Source organism: Danaus plexippus, chromosome 24 (genome assembly GCF_018135715.1).
Source record: "Danaus plexippus chromosome 24, MEX_DaPlex, whole genome shotgun sequence".
In the NCBI taxonomy this organism is placed as follows: Eukaryota; Metazoa; Arthropoda; class Insecta; order Lepidoptera; family Nymphalidae; genus Danaus; species Danaus plexippus.
This window is the reverse complement of record NC_083552.1, coordinates 4,883,020-4,901,238: the sequence shown is the minus strand read 5'-3', so window position 1 is coordinate 4,901,238 and position 18,219 is coordinate 4,883,020. Positions and strand designations below refer to the sequence as shown.

Genomic DNA, 18,219 nt, shown 5'->3' with positions numbered 1-18,219 from the left:
TGGTGATATGAATGAGTGGAATAAAACATGTTGGCAACAGTAAACATTTTTATTTTATTGTAAATATTATTTATTGTATCATCTGTCACTTGCGACGCGTGTTGAAGCTGAGAAAACAACGGCCGAAAACATAGATTCAGTTAGGCACAGTTGACAGCACGTACTTCAGGACGTCTGACACTTCGACTGAAGTTCGAGCGACTTCAAAGTCTAAGTAACTTCAATATTTATTGAGCTTTTTATTGAAATGACAACGCCGTCAAGAAACAATGATGGAGGTCACGAATCGACTGCAGATTGTTGAACATCTGAGTGACATGGCATGTTACGTTGGCTTCAACTGTACTTCTGATTATATTATTGCTAAAATACTTAAATAAAACGTGTATTACAATGAGCCTGTTTTGTACTGTGGCGTGCCTTACATGTAGTGCTGAAGTGTTGCTAGAGTGAAAAAGTATAGTGAAAAATATGAAAGCCTTTGAATATGTTATTATAAATAATAAAATTCACTTCTAAAAAGTTTACATATTATTATGTACATGACCGGTAAGGAATTATTGCTGATTTAGTATACATTACTTGAACTGCGCTTCCGTCGTGATGACATGTGTAATAAAATATTAAAGTTATGAAACAACTAAGTTAGATATCGCCAAACATCCCGATGACTTCATTTTGATAGCGATTCAATTTAATAAGTAATATTTTATCTAAGAGTTTTAAAGTTAAATTATGAATAGAAAATAAATGTTTATAGCGTAGAAGAATATTTTTTTTAACAAATTTAATATAAGGGGATATTTTAAAGAACTAGATCCGAGTGTTTAGTCTAGTTTTTGAAGAGATGTGAATCTAGAGAGCATTGGAACTATCGAAAACAATTACAAAACTACTTTTAACCGTTGAAACTATTCCGTTCGGTTACAATGAAACGATAGCACTAAAATTAGTTTCTGAATCTACAAGTATCTTAACAGTCTACGCGCGGTTATCGGTGACATTCAATATTTTCAACACCGGCTTCGACCAAAAGTCTTTATCACCTCAAGACGGAAAATATTATTCAAAGAGATTGAACATCACCAATCCTAATCACTTCCGGTCTATTAGCACAGATCATTATAGACTTCACTACAGTTTAGAATCAACTTTAAAAGGTTACGTTATAATATTAGAAAAATACTGCTTTTAGTTTAGAAAAACTTGCTGAAAACCGATCTAATGATTAAGAGTTTAGTTTAACCGAGGGCTCGTCTCGCCGCAGATATTGTTAAATAAAATAACTCCTATTTATACTTAACTATCGCTCATCACAGCTCACTAGACGAAGATCAAACAATCTGTCCGCGTGATAATAAAAATAATATCTTAATGTTCCCATGATGAAGCCCGTCGCGGTGAGGAAGAATGCAAGCTGCCAAGAAAATAGTCATCTCTTAGTAAAAGACCCGTCGTCTTCATCATCAGACGCCGCCACACAGCTGTACATATCTTTCTGTACGTCGTCGCGAACATGTCATAGTAGAAGCGATATGTTTCATTATTGTAGCCTCGTGTCCTGCCAGTGTCGACAGACGCGCACGTTACAGTGTCCCTAGAGAACCCGTCGTCAAATACTAATCTTAATATTCACATCTAACGTGTTCCTTCAGAGAAAACAGAAGACTAACTGTACATAAAGCTTTATAAAATAAAATGTAAACTTCGTTACGCTAACTCTAACGTACGGCCGCTTACAGAGACGCCCCGACCGGCGGCCGGGAGACGCGCGGAAACTGATGGACCGACATCACAGTGATTGTTACAAGAAAGCTTTATATGTTAGAGAGGAGATGAAAGCAAATTATATTATGACGTAGGAGGCGGGTCCGCTGGAGCCGGGCGAGCTAGAACCAGGAAGAGGCGCCTCCCAGCTTGGTGGAGAGCTCGCCGATACCTCGCCCGAACATGTTGCCCATCTGGAATAAATGAGACATCGTGTAGTCTTCCAGAATATGTTTCGAGACATCTTAACTGGCATAATGTGTTGTAAGACAGGAAAGAGTCAACATTACACAAAACGATCGTCAATTTGATAATCTATGAGACGATTCTAAACCCTCATGACATAAAATTCGCTAAACTTTGGAAATCACAACATGGCAGCGCTGCTAACACAGTGAATTGTCAGGAGTATTTCTTTTATGTTTAGTAGATGGCGCTGTCCACAAAATATAAAATAGTTTCGTTTAATATCTAATAGATGACACCACTCTGTTCATAATATATCTAAGAGGAGGTACGATACATTATCTACTTATTACCTTTCCAACAACAGCCGTCACGTTTCCTAGCTTGGCGTCTTCTGTGAGAGCCTCCAGCTTTGACTTGCCGCTCCTGGTTCCCTCTTCAGACCCTCCGTCGTCTCCGCTTCTGTTAAATAATTCACACTTACGTTTGTCTGTTTGTAAATCTAATGCAACCATCAACTGTTATTGAGTATTTCCCTTCTTTTATTTTCAATTCTTTTGTATGATCACACAAAAAGCTTTTTCACTCTATAGCTAGTTAATATGTGTTCGTATATCGTATTTGTATTATGACAGTGTGGGTGTGACGTCCGTACCCCTGGTCCTGTTGAGCCAGCAGTAGACTGCAGGTGGCCTCCTCGGTGTGCATCCTGCCCGCCACCGCCTGGTACTGCTTGGAGTTCAGCTTGTCATCAATCACACCCTGGAGCTCGAAGTCGCTGTACATTTTCTGCAAACCATATATAGTTTGAGATTAAGTCTCGATGTGTGAAATGATGTTACACAATGAGCATGTATCTCACGAGTGTTTTAGTAAATCCGTTATGGTTTGCTATATAAATTCATTTTCTTAACCAGACGATTGAATTTAATTATATTGGCGGAAAGAGACAAAATCACAATTCATCGTCTCTCCTTTCCATGGCTAAACCTCATCTTCTGAAAATGAGATCGTTAATTTCGGTGTCAGGGTGGTAACTCTTAGTGTACCTTGAGAACGATGGAGAGACATGCGACCTGCTGAGGATGGAGGGCCGGGCGCTCCCCGAGCCACATGGAGATGGCGCCTATCTGGACTGAGTACCACTGCTCAAACAGCTGCAGGATCCAGAGCTCGTCTGTCACCTGGATATAGAGAATAGAAAAAGAGTATAACCAGAACTGTTGCGGCATAATGTGTTGAGGGCTTTTGGTATCCCAAGATTCACACGAAGCTTCGGAAAGGTAACATTGACAACGATTTGATGGAACGGTAATGAAAGAGACGAATAGTTAGATCAAGAATCGAGAACAACACATTATTTGAGTAGAAACAACAACGTGTGTATATAAAATACCTTCGATCGGATTTGGTCCATGGAGTTCCTCATAAAGTTCACGTAACCCTGGCCAATGTCCTTCCCTGACCCGGAGACATTCGCGATCGTCAGGATCGACCCTATCAAACTGTAATATTCCAAGTATATTTTTACTACCTTCGAATAAATTAATAGAAAATTACTGAAAGACAGATTAAAGTTCCTAGAAGAAGAGAACAGTATCATTAGGAGTGTCATTAATGAAAGAGAGATGAGAAGGAGTTAAATAAAACCAAAGATATACTTCCTGAGACACCTGTAAATAAAAGTTAACTTGATGTTAAATCGTTCGATCGAATGAGAACATCAGCAAACACAAGAAGCCGGTATGAGGGATGTGGATGATCTGGTGTGACGGTATGCGATGTTTGTCTCACAGGAGGTAGCGCGGCTCCGCGGATGGCGGCGGGCGGCGCGCGAAGTCCGCGGCGCTCGGAGACTCACCTGCCCTCGTCGAAGCGCGCGATCTTGGCGAGGGTGGCGTCCAGCACGGCCGACAACCTCGTTGTCATCCCCGTGGACATCGCGTGCAGACAGGCCTCGATCTGAGCATCCATTTTAGCATGGTACTGGTACTGTGAGAGATGCTAGGAGTTAACACTTAAAGCGAAGCCGGCCACGCTCTATAACGCTATTAGAGCCCGACCGTCCGTGCTCCGCCATGCTTAACTTGCAGATTTGTGCAAAAAAAGTTGCATAGCTAATGAGATTCATGCAAAAAGGCGCTGAAATAAAATACTACGATGGTGACGTCACAAATTCTGCAAATCATGCATGGCAGAACCACAAGATGTGTCACGGGCTTGTATCACATTCCGCCGACATCGGCAGTCACCGGAGCAGTGCGGCGCAGACAGCGGGGTGTGACGAGAGTTAAAGAGCCACCGACATGGACACTTGTGGAACCGTCATTTCGAGCTGATCATAAAAATGTTAGTGCGCATTCATTACTTACTGGTTGCGTGCGCGCTGCCATTGCTTGCGTCATGCCATGCTCGGACAAACACGCTAACACTATACAGGATGTTAGAAAAGTGTCGTCGTTCAACACGATACCAGACTAGAAGCGACTTATTATGATTATTATATTATTACAAAATGTTTGCGCCGAAGCTAAAACTATTTCGCAGAACCGTGATTCAAATATACGATGATGCTATGAAATAAAAGCCTCCGAAGTAATCGTGTTTAGAGTTTTGATGACGTACAACTATTTTTATAATTTCTAAATAATAGAAAAAACATTAAAGCTTCTAGTCAGGTGTGTTCGCAGTGAGGAATGATTTCTTGCATTCTCATGAACCATGTGAATGAGCACTCTAAAATGAAACGCCGAGCTCGCATGTCAGTAGCTCTTCGCTAGACATCGAATGATACGGATCTTTCAGTTCAATAGAGTCGGAACATCACAGCAATACTCATTTTGTTTTCTGACTTTTCATAGCACACCAGCTACAATGTTTAAAAAAATTACGGTTGCCGAGACAAGTGTAGCAAACGCATGTAGTATTTGATTTTGTAGATGTTTCAACTCTTTTTACCGTTTTAAAATAGATGCCAATTGTATGTTATTACTTAATTTAAAATATTGTCTTGCAAATTTTTTTTTTCTCTTATGTATGTATGCAGCGGGTGAGATAATTGATAATTAATGCATTTATTAAACCATATAAAGTTGTCAGACATTATACGATTTAAAATGGCCGATGAAAAAAATATTAATTAAAATCTATCCAAGCTGCCGTTCACTGCATCTCATCACTTCATTCACAAGATGGCGCTGAAAGTATCGGTAATATCATTTATAGCTACAATGATTTGGGACACGTACGATGTCTACTCCTTCCACGGCGCACAGCTTGAGCGCCTGGTTCTTAGCGTCTAAGGCCACGTTCACCATGGCGCAGATCTCGGCCGGCAGGATGTAGTCCGTCGACATGAAGGTCACACTCTTCTTCAACCACGCCTGGAACACGGAGAAAGAGAATTAACTCGCATGACCTAATGACATGATTAAACTCCGTACTGTATTTCTTGGTAGCGGAAGGTTATATATTGAGATATAGTTGACTGTTGAGTGTACTAAGAAACATTACATTAAGATTATTGTGTTATTTCATATGCAGCTGTTTCCCATAACAGATATGTATATACGTTGCCTCTGTTCTCTCTCAACGCTCAATCAAAACTCGGCTGTCTACTATATATCGTCAACACGTATTGACATACTTTGGCCATATTATGCGAAAAGGAGGTCGAAACCTGGGAAGTTGGTCGTAGTGGGTGACATAGAGGGCAAAAGAGCCGGAGGACGTCCACCTACTCAATGGGCTGACCAAATTAAGGAAGCCACCTCCTCAAAAACATTTTACCAGGCTGTGAGGGCAACAGCGGACCGGAATAAATGGCGTCAGATTGCTCGTTGCGGGATGCCACATGACCACGATCCTCAGTAATAAGGGACTGACAAGAGAGAGATGTATGAGATACGTCAAAAATCTGTATAGTTTAATTATTGGTTACTATATTTGAAATATATTTATTTGTTAAGACATACTCCTCTAGGGAGTACATTTCTCTATAAAAAAATTAAAGTTAAAATAAAGAGTAGCATAATGAAGAGAGTGTAACCTGAAAAGAAGCTTCAGTTCTTTGTATGCAGGTTTCCATCATGTCGCTCGCCATCAGCTTCAGCCTTTGCTCCAGGTGAGATCTGAATTCTGGTTCCGGCCAGTGCAGGTCCCTGATGAAGGACTGCAACGCGTCCAACTTCCAGAACAAGTCCTCGCTAGTCGAACAACCATTACTGCAAAAAGTAACAACTCAATCAATAGTACGTTAGTAATAGCGATTGCATTTAGATCATTAATAGTGTAGATACCCTTTGATCTCCCAGCGCTCCTTTTCGAATCCTTTGTGGAGGGATTGAGCGATGGATGACTCCATGAGGTCCACATAACGGACCACCAGCGGCGCGAAGGTGTCACGCAAATGTTCATGGAAACGACCGTTACGCAAGTTTTCTGTGAATGACAACATAGTCAATATAAACATGGGTATCTGGTGAAACGCTGCGATTGGGTCGATTACATATTTATATGTATTGGTAAAGAATTTTGCTTTACGGAATCATACCATCGGTCCTCAGATAGTCATTTAGGATCTGGAACAGTGGGAATGAATCCCAAGTATCCGGGGGTTGCTCTGATAGCACGCGATCCATGTCTACGGCGAACAGACCCCAGAAAATCTCTGCATGGTCCACCAGCAGCTCAGAGAACCAAGCGAACGCCTGGATGGATAGATTTAAGGTTTTGAAACGAATAGTATTTAAAAATCATATCAGGGAATATGAGAAACTAAAAGAACATTGGGTTTAAGAAACTTTACAAGTTAGGGTTTAGGACGAATGAAGTATATCTTTCAATAAGAGTGAGATATTGGTTTTGAAGTGCAGGATTACAGAATATTATTTGTTAACTATGATTTACCTACACAACTATCTACTTACAGCTTGAAAGGAAAGAGCTCGTGTTACTAAAAATAATAAACAAGCATGTGCGAATAGCGAACAATGTAAAGTTATCCTCATAGAAGCTAAAGAACACGTACTAAAACTAAAAAGCGTATAATAAAAAGAGCAAAATCTAATAACAATTGTTATAATGTGGAAATGGATTGTTAGTGAATGTAACGTCGTTCATACTCCATGTGATCCGAGTCTCGACTCCACAGAACTGTATGTGTATATCGTAAAGTAACTATGTGTCCAGGTCAAGGCTTGATCTAGTAGCGATCGATATGTCTGGTTACCAATATGTGGGACGCATCATCTATACTGCGCTTTAATGTTGATATCTAAGTCATTTACTGTCAACAATATTTATCTATTAATGTTTATCTTTTGTTACATCTGAGGATATGTTACAATAAACCATTTCTTCCGGAACAATAAACAAAGGATAGACATTAATTATAAGGACTATTGAGAGGTGTCCTAGACAAAGCACTAAATCCAATACAAGTTCCGTTTTGCACTTCGTTTATTTCCATGCTACTGTATCTCTATCGACTCTAAGCTGATCAAGCCGGTGTGTGAATGTATTTGATAGCGTCGCCTGTGATCAGATCGAAGTGAATGATTAAAACCGAGTGAACGAATTGAACGTGATTCGATCAGCCGTACAATGAACTGAGTAGTTACATTTTGTTGACCGCTAGAGTCCGGTTTTGTGTTATAAACCTGCGGAGAAAGAACGAAGATAGAAGAAAGAAGATACAAGTGGAATATAAACAGATTTATTGCAGCGTCTTTAAGTGAAAGAAATACCTCCACGGCAGCCAGCGATACCCGACATGACTTATAGTTAATCAAAGTTTCACTTAAAGACAGCATAACATATATGAAAGAAAATACCATTGTTTGTTTTGTGACCGAACAAAACAATCGTCACAGCTTCAAATTAATTAAAATATAGTTCCAATCGTTCGTAGCCGAAGTCTATCGCACGAAACACTACGAAGAATAAATCAAAATTTATATCAGTATTTGCGAATAAAATAAATTTAATAACCGATAATTTTGTATACTATGCAGAGACAAAATGATTTTGTAAAATCGATAGATTGTGTCCCGAATTGTCCTGAAGTTAGCTTTATATAAATCGCATGTTTGTGTTTGACTCTGCAACATATGCCGCTTCACTCCCCACACTAATAGCGATAGGAGAACAGGGTGCTAGTTCAACAAACATTGACAAGTGATAAAACTTTTTAAGATATTTTCTGCTCCGTGTGGACTGACAGCCTAAGAGCTTGTTGTGTCTTACTTAAAAAGTTTTACTATAAGAGACCACGACAATTAACACACAATATAAATAGCAAACTGATGTGATGCTGGGAGCGATCACATTAGTTTGTATATATTCAGTTGTTTAACTAACCGCTGTATGTTAGAGACGATAACTGTTAACTGTTGACTGTTAACCATTAATTAAACAACCGTTTCATCAGGTACGCCGCCAGCGTGTGTTGACCTACCTCCGCGTAGTGCTCTTCGTTCTGCTGCAACAGGTCCACACACAGCTCTGCCAGGTGTATCAGATCTTCCAACTTCTTGGCCGGGGTCACCATGGTCTCTCCACGGAGATCCTCTGAATTATTTTAAATACAATATTTAATTCTGGTATACTCGTACCTGGTCTTGGCATTCATTGAGATTTCGTCTTTTAGTGAGTATTATTTTTATTTTTGCCTTAATTGAAGTTAGCTACAAGAAACTGCTTCAGTATAGCGTATGTACTAAGCCCACTACTGGTCGTTCCTGAGCGTACCTTCAATATTAGCTTGCTGGCTGAGCTGAGTATAATTAAGTAGCGCCGCATTCTCTAAGCTGGTCTGTATCATACTGCGGACTTCTTCTGGAGCGACCGGTGTCACAACGTCCTTCATGAGGACACGTTCTAGGAGAGACAGAGTGGCCTGGAATTATATGCGGTTGGCTGTTTAGATCACTGAACAGACGCCAAATGGTGAGTTTTATTATTGCAATGTGGAAAACGTTTAGTTTGAAGGAGGCGAGTTACTTACGCCTATTAAAGGATGGGCACTGTATGGTGAGAAACTATTTTAAACTCTGAAATAGATGACTGGTAGAATACAATAAACATGATAATAACGATCTGCTAGTGATGACCGTAACTATTCACATTATTTGACTCACTTTGAGAGCTCCTTCCGGTCTGCCGAAGGGGAAGGCGTATCTGAAGTTCGTTATCTGGTACTGCAGCAGCGTCTTGAGTCTCTCCTTGATCTCCGCGAACTTTTCCTTCTCCTGGACCGTGATGCTGCCGACGCCGTCAGGCCTGCCAGGCAACGCCGTACTGTGAAAGGGTCGCTTACACTAGCAGGGTAAATGTGAAGGCCGCTATATCGCTGGTACTAAGCGACTCCTGATTTCTATATGTTTAGATTTTTTTGTTTTCATTGATCTTGTTGACGGAGGTATGATACGGCGACCTCCACAAGCCGACAGACAGAGTTAGTAGGATGCACAGACAGTTAGAAAGCACATTTACATAGCAAGGGTGTTTATTTATTTACAGAATCAGTGCCAAGAACAGGAAGAACAGTTAAGAGTAGGGAAGTGCGTTATGGATTTACTGGAATTCATCTAACAATAAGAGCATCGTTTCTAAAACTTTATAAGCACACGAAACCTTTGAATTTTAATTTTATAAGCATTTTCTTCGTTACTGCAACTGACTTCAAAAAGCTCAATCTAGAAGTTAAATTATACTCAATCAAAAGGCATTTTTATCTAAACAATGGTTTAACCTTCATCTAGATTTAGAAAACGATGCATCGCTATGAAGGCTAATGTATATAACAATAGGTTTTACATTGCGACGGTAATTGGTATTTACAAAAGTGCTTACCTGTTCCCATGAACGTGGCTGGCGCAGAATGCGAAGGAGTAATGCATGAGAGTGGGGTCCACGGTCTGCTGGGCGCTCTCGGCGACGTCGAGGAGGTCGGACAGGTAGCAGAGGTGACGGTAACAACCACGCACACCGTAACGAGCGCAGTACTCGTCCAACACGAACACTTGCCCAGGTGAAAACCAGCCCTGGCGATCGGTTTCAACGTTAATTAATAGTTAGGTCCTTGAATTATTGTCAAAATCCAATAATAGTATTGTGGATAGCCACAATAAGTGACATTTTGAAAAATGCAGATTTAACATTGAGTGATTAGTGCAGGTTTCGATAAAGGGATAATAATTATAATACTTGTAAGTGCTCACAAACTTACAAATGTTTTGTTACAAAAAATATAACTTGTTTGCTCATTAAATAAATACTTGTATTCAATATACAAAGGAAGTCATTAGGAAATACAGTTGGCTTTTTAAATTAGATGTATTTCTGTCCAAGTTTCATCCATAATGTAGCACGATAGCAAAGCTTTACTCAGACCCTGAACTTATTGCATCTCACCAAAGAACAGTATGGATCCTGCAAGCGGTACTTCAGGGTGAGAGATTGTAACGTGGTGAAGAGTTGATGGTGGTCGAACTGGCATGGGTCCGCCTGAATGTAGTCCTCCATACCGTGTTTGCGAGCTTTGTCAGCATCTATACATAGACACATGAGTGAAAAGTCTTTGCATATCGATATTAACAAAAAAAAAAAATACGCCCTTATTGAAGTAATTTGTAAAAAAATATGGCATTTCTATAATGTAACCTGTCGTTAATTATCAAAAGAGGCCAAAAACCTGTACCAAAGAATTAAAACATTCTGTCCTATATAAAATTTCAAAATTGATTAGGCTACTGTTTTTCCTTAAAATATATCAAATTGACCTACCCCCCAAAATTTTAATATGCGAGTCGGATGTAGTGGGCGGTGTGGGCTTGTGGCTTTGTCCTGTGGCCCTGTACAAGGCCATGACCCACAAGTGACATTCGTTCTCATCTCCCACTCCCATGAGCACTGACTCGCCATCACGCACCGCATTCATGAAGTACTTCGCGCCTTCCAATTCTACGGAAAGTTCACAAATCAACAAAAGTAGAAAAAAACTAAAGTTGATGAAATGTAGAGAATTTTAGTTAAACTTCTCACCTTGACCGACCATCAGTTGCGCTGCGAAAGAGAATTATTATTAATAATATAGAAACCATAAAACGAAATACATGATATGAAGATATACATACCACTGGCCAGTTCAATGTAGTCTACGGTGAACCCATCGAGTTGCATCATCTCCGCGGGTTCGGACTTTTTATCCTTATACGAACAAAGTGCGAAGGTGTACTGGCTCACTTGTACCAGCACCATGTACCGCCGCTTCCACTTCCTCCAGACAGCCTTACCGATAACGTGGAGGTAGCTGGAATGAAAGGTTCAATTTATATTGCAAATCATTTCATTAATTTTAAATTTCTATGTCGAAAAGCGGTTGACGGATCTTTATCACAAACTTATTTTGTATGTGGTTCATATGTAAATGCTTCAAGACTTGATATATAATTTTAAGTGGCCTATCGCTGGACATTAAGACTTTTAACTTACCCACAATGCTTCATGTTCAAAGGCTTATCCATTCGGCAAGCGATTTTTATTCTCAAATCCTGGTCCGGTAAGTTCTTAGGTACGGTCATGCGATGCCATTCTGGAGCCTTAAGTACATATAATTTTCATGTTAAAATTAATCTTCTGTATGTAATTAAAATTCAAGCTGGTGAAAGATGCACCGTACCTTGCTAGACAAGGGAGTGGGTCGTAATACAACTTTGCCTAATTCTTTATCTTCCAGGGACAGCACTCCAGGGTTCTCTGTGTACAGCTTGACCTTCACCGCCGGTAATGGCTGAGTCGTGCTAAAGTCACCCTGGGTGTCCCACCTGACACACATATCAAATTAGCTCTGTTCTCTTAAACATAACATATATCTGTATCTCTGAATTCTTTATAGAGAAGTCTTTGTCTTTTAAATTTCATAAATTATAAAGCGACACTTGACGCCAATAAAAAAACATTAAATACAAACATTGGCTTCGAGGCTTCCGCCTGATCGGTTTGTAATTTTTCTCCTCCTTCCACTTCCATCGTGCAGTAAACTATTCTGTTAGGTGCCAGCGACTTGAGACCTTTAACTTCCATAACCACTACCTATAATAAAGTTATATTTATGGACCAAGAACTGTTGGCCACATATTTAGGATCATCAAAATTTACAATGTTATCTCTTAGTTATCTAGTTGCTGTTCTGGTAATATTCACGTTACCTCTATTTGAAATGTAAGTACTACATCCATTTTGGTGAGCTGGGTGTCCACGTCGCCGCCGTCTCCTTCGCCAGTCAGTTTGTTCGCTAGAGACCCTTGCGATCTGAAACATAGCTGCTTACTCAACCTTGGACTCGGGTCTGGCCCAGCATTCGATCTATATTCAAATTCCACCACCAATCGAAGCATGATTACCCAAATGTTTTGTTATAATTTAATCATCTCAATATAATTATTAATTGTAATTCAAGTGATAGGATAAAAAATGTTTGATATAAAAAGTTTTACATTGATCGTATTGAATTAAATGTGAAATATCAATTTCAAATAAATGGGTGTAAGGAGAACATTCACAGGACGAAGGTGGAACAATGGAACCATCACCGATACCAAGAATGATTAAGCATAGCAATAGAAAATGTTAAATAGGTCTGGCGGATGCTACGAGTACAATAACTAAGGCATACGGGCGGGGTGGTTATGTATAGAATGGGAAGTGTTAGGCGAAGCGCTTAAAAGCATTACTTAAGCGTTTATGGTCCTTTGTATAGAATCCGGTATTTCGTGTGTTTCGTTATGTACAAGTCATAAGAGTGAGTATAGGAGAATATAAAGCCGTGATGTTATATAGAAAGCCTAAAAAACTTTTCAAAACTCGTTACTAAAGTTACTCCTCTAATTTACGCTATTAATGCTCTAGATTCGAAAGCTGTTCTTTATAAGTTTTGGCAAATGTAATCGCACTGGCTGTAACAATTATGTAATCTATAAAAACCCTGAAAGCATTCCGTCTTTGTTGTAAAGCATTTCTCATAGGTAGATTTGAACACCTCACCGAGTTCACCTCATGCTACTATCAATTGTCATAAAAAACCCAAAAACTGATGAAGAAACAAGAAACGTACGCTCAACATTATTTTATTCTTCTAATTGAAATTTTAATTCCGAATGAAGTCAACGTGATCTTATAACTAGCGTGGGAATTGTAAATTTTGTTCGCATTTCGTTAAATAGTATTGTATCTTCATTAGTTGCACAAACTATGTCTACTGTCTAGTCACTCTATTCTACAGTGTCTATGACATAAAAGTCAACATCGTTGGTGTCAGGCAGGTGTAGGTTCGTACACAAGACACGTGCTGAATGCTGATAGTCATTTAAAGGAATCATTACTTGTACTTCCTGTATACCGTCCGTTGTGCCAGGGACAGAAAACCAAGAAAGAAATGAACAAGAAGAAGTGGCAAGAATCATAGAGACAGGTAGATGTGACCAGATTCATCTTATAATAAATAAACGATTTGAGATATCAATAGTCAGGTATACGTTGAAGTTAATAGATGATATGATCACATTGGAAGGGTTTATAACATTATATTAACTTGGAACATTAATACTTTATTTTGTAATAATTGATTATATTTATTATAGGGCTGTTAACATTTTAAGATATTAAAGCATCGTCATATTAGTTACAGATAGAACAGATATTCTTAAAACCACATTATAAATAAGTTAAAACAATTCAAATCCTGACCTGTGATTATACCGCTTGATCTTATGAAGACCGTATTTCGAATCAGCGCCGCCCTTTGACACGGGGAGCGATTCTAAGTTAGCCATCAACAAATTGATGGAAGACTTCAGCTCTTCGATGTATAGGGACTCCATTTCTTTCAACACGAACTTCGGCATCAACTTGCGGTTCTAAATATATATTGAAATCGATTAAATATTTCATTAATTATTTAGTGGAGAGGATATTCTGTGTCACGCACCTTCTCCATCTCATTGACTTTCTGCATCCGTCCATCCAGTTCTCTTCTGATAGCAGCAGCCTGCTCGTCCGCGGAGTCCAACTATAATAAAACAATACAACAAAATTTAAAGGAAATACGATCAATGTTAAACTTTTTTCAATGTTGGAAGTTTGCACAGTTGTAAGAGTAATAAAACTCAAGTTAAAAACTGAAGTGTTTCAGTTCAAAAGTTGTGTAACATAAAAGTTTAAATTTGTTTATATTGTTAAGGAAGGAATCTTCTTAGGAGAAAAATGTTATCTATATTTTAGTTAATCTCATGTCTCTTTCAGGCATCAGATACACCCGTGAAATTGAATGTGACAAAATACGGTTGAAACTTTTCTTGCATGAATATATATTTTTTTATTATTTCTCTAATGAAAAATACTACATTTATATAAATCAATTATATAAAAAGTAGACACAAATTTTTATATGTGTGTTGTGGGACTTAAACAATTTTTAGTTAATATATTGGGAGAAAACACAATGAGAGGGTTCCATTACGTGAACGAGATTCTGTCAACAAACGATGTTTATTGATAAGAAATTTTCAAGGAATGGTCTACAACATCATTTTGAGGAAAAACTATTTGTACCTATTATTAATATATTGATTGATTTGTATTATGAATCATAAGTAAATAGTCTTATTTATAATAGAAATTACATTCTATAGAGGTACTTAAATAGTTTTTATAAATTTTTACAAATTGTTTTTACGGCAAATATAAAGGTACAGTTTAAAACAGCGCTTCGAAACACGAAAAAGGTATTCAAAACAATTCTGTGTTGAAGCATTATGAGATTAAAAGTCTGTTATATAACGTTGGAATACTTCAGTTAATTATGCGAGGAAAGCTAATATTAATTTTTATGGTTGCTCTGTGCCAGCAAACGAAAGAAAAGTTACCGTAATGAGATTTTCAAGGAAACGACAGAACTTTTGTATACTCGTAATTATACTTTTACAATTTACGAAGAGAACAAACGAAGTTTTTTACTTTAATTAAATATAATGTCATATATAACATGTAAAATAATTTTAATCTGGGAATATTTTTAAACAATAGGGTAGGATGTATTACGAAGAAGAAGAAATTAATATTCAACATACTTTTCATGAGAGTGCGGTGGAACACACACGGCAAATGAAAATATTTCAACAGTATGCGTATTTTTAAATTTTTTATTCGTACTGTCGAGGTTTTGTCTAAACATCAGGCTAAGGGCAATATCTACATGAACCTGGTGAAGGCTGTCGTATTGTGTGGATTAAAAAGTGGTGCTAGAAGGCAGCTTGCGTGAAACAGAGATGCGAATATTGTGTGTGTGGAGTGACATGATTTGATGGGATTAGGGAGGAATATGTAAGAGGAGTTTTGAAAGCAATACCAAATGAAATTGAAAAATTTGTTTGGTATGGTCATGTTATACGGAGGGATGAGGGTTAATTTGGTAAAAAGAACTATGAGGATAGATGTAAAGGTCATGTGTGAAGATGACGTCCCAAAAAGACGAATCATAAATAAGGGAGATCATAATGAGTCCATCACATCTAGCGTGGGGTACGGAGCTGAAGATGTATATTTGTAAGTTTTCTTAAATGTTCTTCCTGACTGTACAAAGTGGGTAAACAGAGTTTGACAAATTTTTTATTGATTTGTTTTTTTAGGCAAAAGGCGTGGTTTACATTTAAATAATATTAGGTTAATTTATCTTCCTTTCCAAAGGTACAAAAAGGGATTCTAAAAAATCAAATATAAGAAATTTAACTTGTTAAGACGCGTTTATATTCGAGTGATAAAAGTGGAACCAAAAAGTCCTCAAGAAACTAATATTTTGAAAATCAAACAGCTAACAGCGTACTAGGTGAACCAGAAATATATATTTTGATTTCTTGTATACATATGTCTATCTTGTTAAAATATACCTCAGTCATGTTCTGATGAAGTTATATTTTAAGTTTCTCAATAATTTATTTAACTACTGTTACTGATTTTTACTTACGATTGAAAACATCTGTGGAAATATAGAATAATAAGAAGAAGGACTGATAGGAAACAAGGAAATGGATTTTAACACTTGCTTTAAGTTTTTATGTTAAGAGGCGGTACTTGCCAAAAGAGCGTTGAAGAGCAGCTGGTGTTCAAACTTCTTGACCCCAAGTATCTGCTGGAACATGTCGTACAACTGTTCCTTGCTGAGAATACATTCAGCGTTGAGACTCTGTTGCTGAGCGCGGGATGGCCTCTTCGAGTCATCGTCTCCTGGGATACCTATTGAGTAATGTATCATATTTTTCTTTACATTATAGGGTGTAATGTGTAATGTCTTTTTAAGTAAACAAATGTCTTTTTAAGTGATGTGCTTAATTTTACGAGTGAATTTTTAAAGTATTGAAAAGTTTATTTCAAAAAACAAATTTAAAGCGTAGTTGATGCTGGCTTATGTTAGTTTTAGGTATATTCTTCAAGTTTGTTCGCGTTTATGACGATTTTTAAGCGGAGTTCAGATCATAAAGAATTATTTCTACAAAACATTCAACGGTAATATATTCTACAAGCGTCATCGAAATAAAAATAAATATGTCGAGTAATTTAAACTTGTTTAATGTGGTCCTTGAACAAATTAAAAAATGCATGTGTTCGATTCATATTAACAATTATCGCTATTTGAAACCTTTTAAAATTGAACCGATCTTAAATAATGTTTGTTCATATCACGACAACGTCAACTTAAAGCTGAACGAATATAAATAAAGTGCTAGAGCCTAGAGTCTAGAAGTACGACTAATGACAAACAAGCAATATAACAAGACAGAAGCGGAGATGTTTAAAGGAAAACCATTGTTTTGTTATTCAGATGTACCTGTTATTCCTGGGAGGTGTGAGAGGGAGAGAAACACACGTGAGAGATGAAAGCCACACATTTGTTATATCATTCGATGGTAACTGGCATTTGGTCAGCAAAAAATATACAACATTTAAACATACACTCAACATAAAACCATGAAGTTAATCGATTATATTTTTTTAACTGACCTCTGTGCTATTGAATCAAAGTGTTGTATTAAGTTGTTTTTATTCAGCATACATTTTTAACACTACAGCTTACACCGACACATTTAATGATTATGTTGCTTGTATTAACTATTACTGTGTGAGGTAATTAGTTGGAACCGATCTTGGGATTGCTATAACATTGTCACATAATCACTAAATTAAGAACACACACACACACACATATATATATATATATTTATTTATATATATGTGTTCTCAAATGACATTGCAATATGAGATATTTCGATACTTAACGAGAACGATAATTAATATGTTTTTTCATACATTAAAATTAATATACATTTGTTGCATTGTCATTCTTATAGAGTATAGAGGGAAGAAACATCACATCAATGCAAGTCAAGCAACGTTTATATTTCGCTCTAGGTATGAGTGATGGCTCAATGCTTATTAAAGTTTTTATTTATATTTTCTTTTAGATATAATTTATTTTAGTGGTGGGCCTCGTTATCAGCACGTGTGAGTCACCCTAAACAACAAAAGGGCTAGTTGATGAGCACACTGATTCATCGACACACATTCAGATGCTTGTTGCATGTTTAAGCATTAGATGCCTTGCACACTGCGCCATGCCAAACACTTCAACCTGTCTAAGGTCTAATCAAGAACTAAAAAGAAGAAAAACAACATATGTCTTGATTCCAATGATTATTGTGATTGTCTTTTTGGACATCCTATTTTAATTTTATAATGTCATCAAAATGAATCTACCTTTTCTTTCTTTTTGTTCTTACTTTGGGTATGTTTATTCTATGGTAATAACAATCTCACCTGTTCCCTTCATAATGCAGTCAAGTTTAGCGAGCCAGGTTGTTAACACTGTTTCCTTGCTGAGTCCATCTATTTCTGGTAAAGACCTGGAATTAATCTCACATCTTAAATTCATTAATTCGGTTTGATATTTACTAAGTTAAGGTTCCTGAAAGGAAGGAAAGTCAGGTATCGAGTAAGTTAGGTGAGTTTTGAAAGTTATTACGAAGCATTCTCAAACCTGACTCGTTTTTCTATATTATTTCTGAAAACTTCTCGGAAGTCGTGATGCGAACAAGCTCCCGACTTGACCATTTGTTCAACCCTTTCGGATTTGAGGAACACGTCGTAGTAGGATTGAACAGCATTCTGAAAGGCTTCATCAGCGAGAATCTGAGTTTCTCCTTTGAGGAAAGC

The 18,219-nt window shown here is 37.7% G+C and overlaps 1 protein-coding gene across 8 annotated transcripts in view; it reads right to left on the bottom strand.

Moving 5' to 3' along the window:
- Window positions 1–30: 30 nt before the first annotated feature.
- Window positions 31–18,219, bottom strand: part of LOC116775915 (calcium-dependent secretion activator) — a 33,958-nt gene continuing 15,769 nt past the window's right edge. Inside the window, exons 7-36 of one of the 8 annotated variants that reach the window (XM_061524262.1) lie at window positions 18,044–18,219; window positions 17,824–17,909; window positions 16,838–16,846; window positions 16,088–16,245; window positions 13,943–14,023; window positions 13,702–13,871; window positions 12,165–12,321; window positions 11,927–12,048; window positions 11,636–11,780; window positions 11,449–11,555; window positions 11,091–11,266; window positions 10,999–11,019; window positions 10,741–10,917; window positions 10,369–10,505; window positions 9,808–9,998; window positions 9,093–9,252; window positions 8,704–8,851; window positions 8,411–8,523; window positions 7,575–7,613; window positions 6,506–6,662; window positions 6,252–6,393; window positions 6,002–6,176; window positions 5,202–5,336; window positions 3,815–3,945; window positions 3,615–3,626; window positions 3,350–3,458; window positions 3,003–3,137; window positions 2,609–2,742; window positions 2,307–2,415; window positions 31–1,961 (exon numbers count right to left, since the gene is read on the bottom strand). In XM_061524262.1, coding sequence (XP_061380246.1) covers window positions 1,890–1,961; window positions 2,307–2,415; window positions 2,609–2,742; window positions 3,003–3,137; window positions 3,350–3,458; window positions 3,615–3,626; window positions 3,815–3,945; window positions 5,202–5,336; window positions 6,002–6,176; window positions 6,252–6,393; window positions 6,506–6,662; window positions 7,575–7,613; window positions 8,411–8,523; window positions 8,704–8,851; window positions 9,093–9,252; window positions 9,808–9,998; window positions 10,369–10,505; window positions 10,741–10,917; window positions 10,999–11,019; window positions 11,091–11,266; window positions 11,449–11,555; window positions 11,636–11,780; window positions 11,927–12,048; window positions 12,165–12,321; window positions 13,702–13,871; window positions 13,943–14,023; window positions 16,088–16,245; window positions 16,838–16,846; window positions 17,824–17,909; window positions 18,044–18,219 — 3,684 coding nt within the window. In that variant the 3' untranslated portion in view covers window positions 31–1,889. The remainder of the gene's footprint in view (window positions 1,962–2,306; window positions 2,416–2,608; window positions 2,743–3,002; window positions 3,138–3,349; window positions 3,459–3,614; window positions 3,627–3,814; window positions 3,946–5,201; window positions 5,337–6,001; window positions 6,177–6,251; window positions 6,394–6,505; window positions 6,663–7,574; window positions 7,614–8,410; window positions 8,524–8,703; window positions 8,852–9,092; window positions 9,253–9,807; window positions 9,999–10,368; window positions 10,506–10,740; window positions 10,918–10,998; window positions 11,020–11,090; window positions 11,267–11,448; window positions 11,556–11,635; window positions 11,781–11,926; window positions 12,049–12,164; window positions 12,322–13,701; window positions 13,872–13,942; window positions 14,024–16,087; window positions 16,246–16,837; window positions 16,847–17,823; window positions 17,910–18,043) is intronic. The other 7 variants (XM_061524264.1, XM_061524263.1, XM_061524265.1 and 4 more) reach the window with 7 other exon arrangements.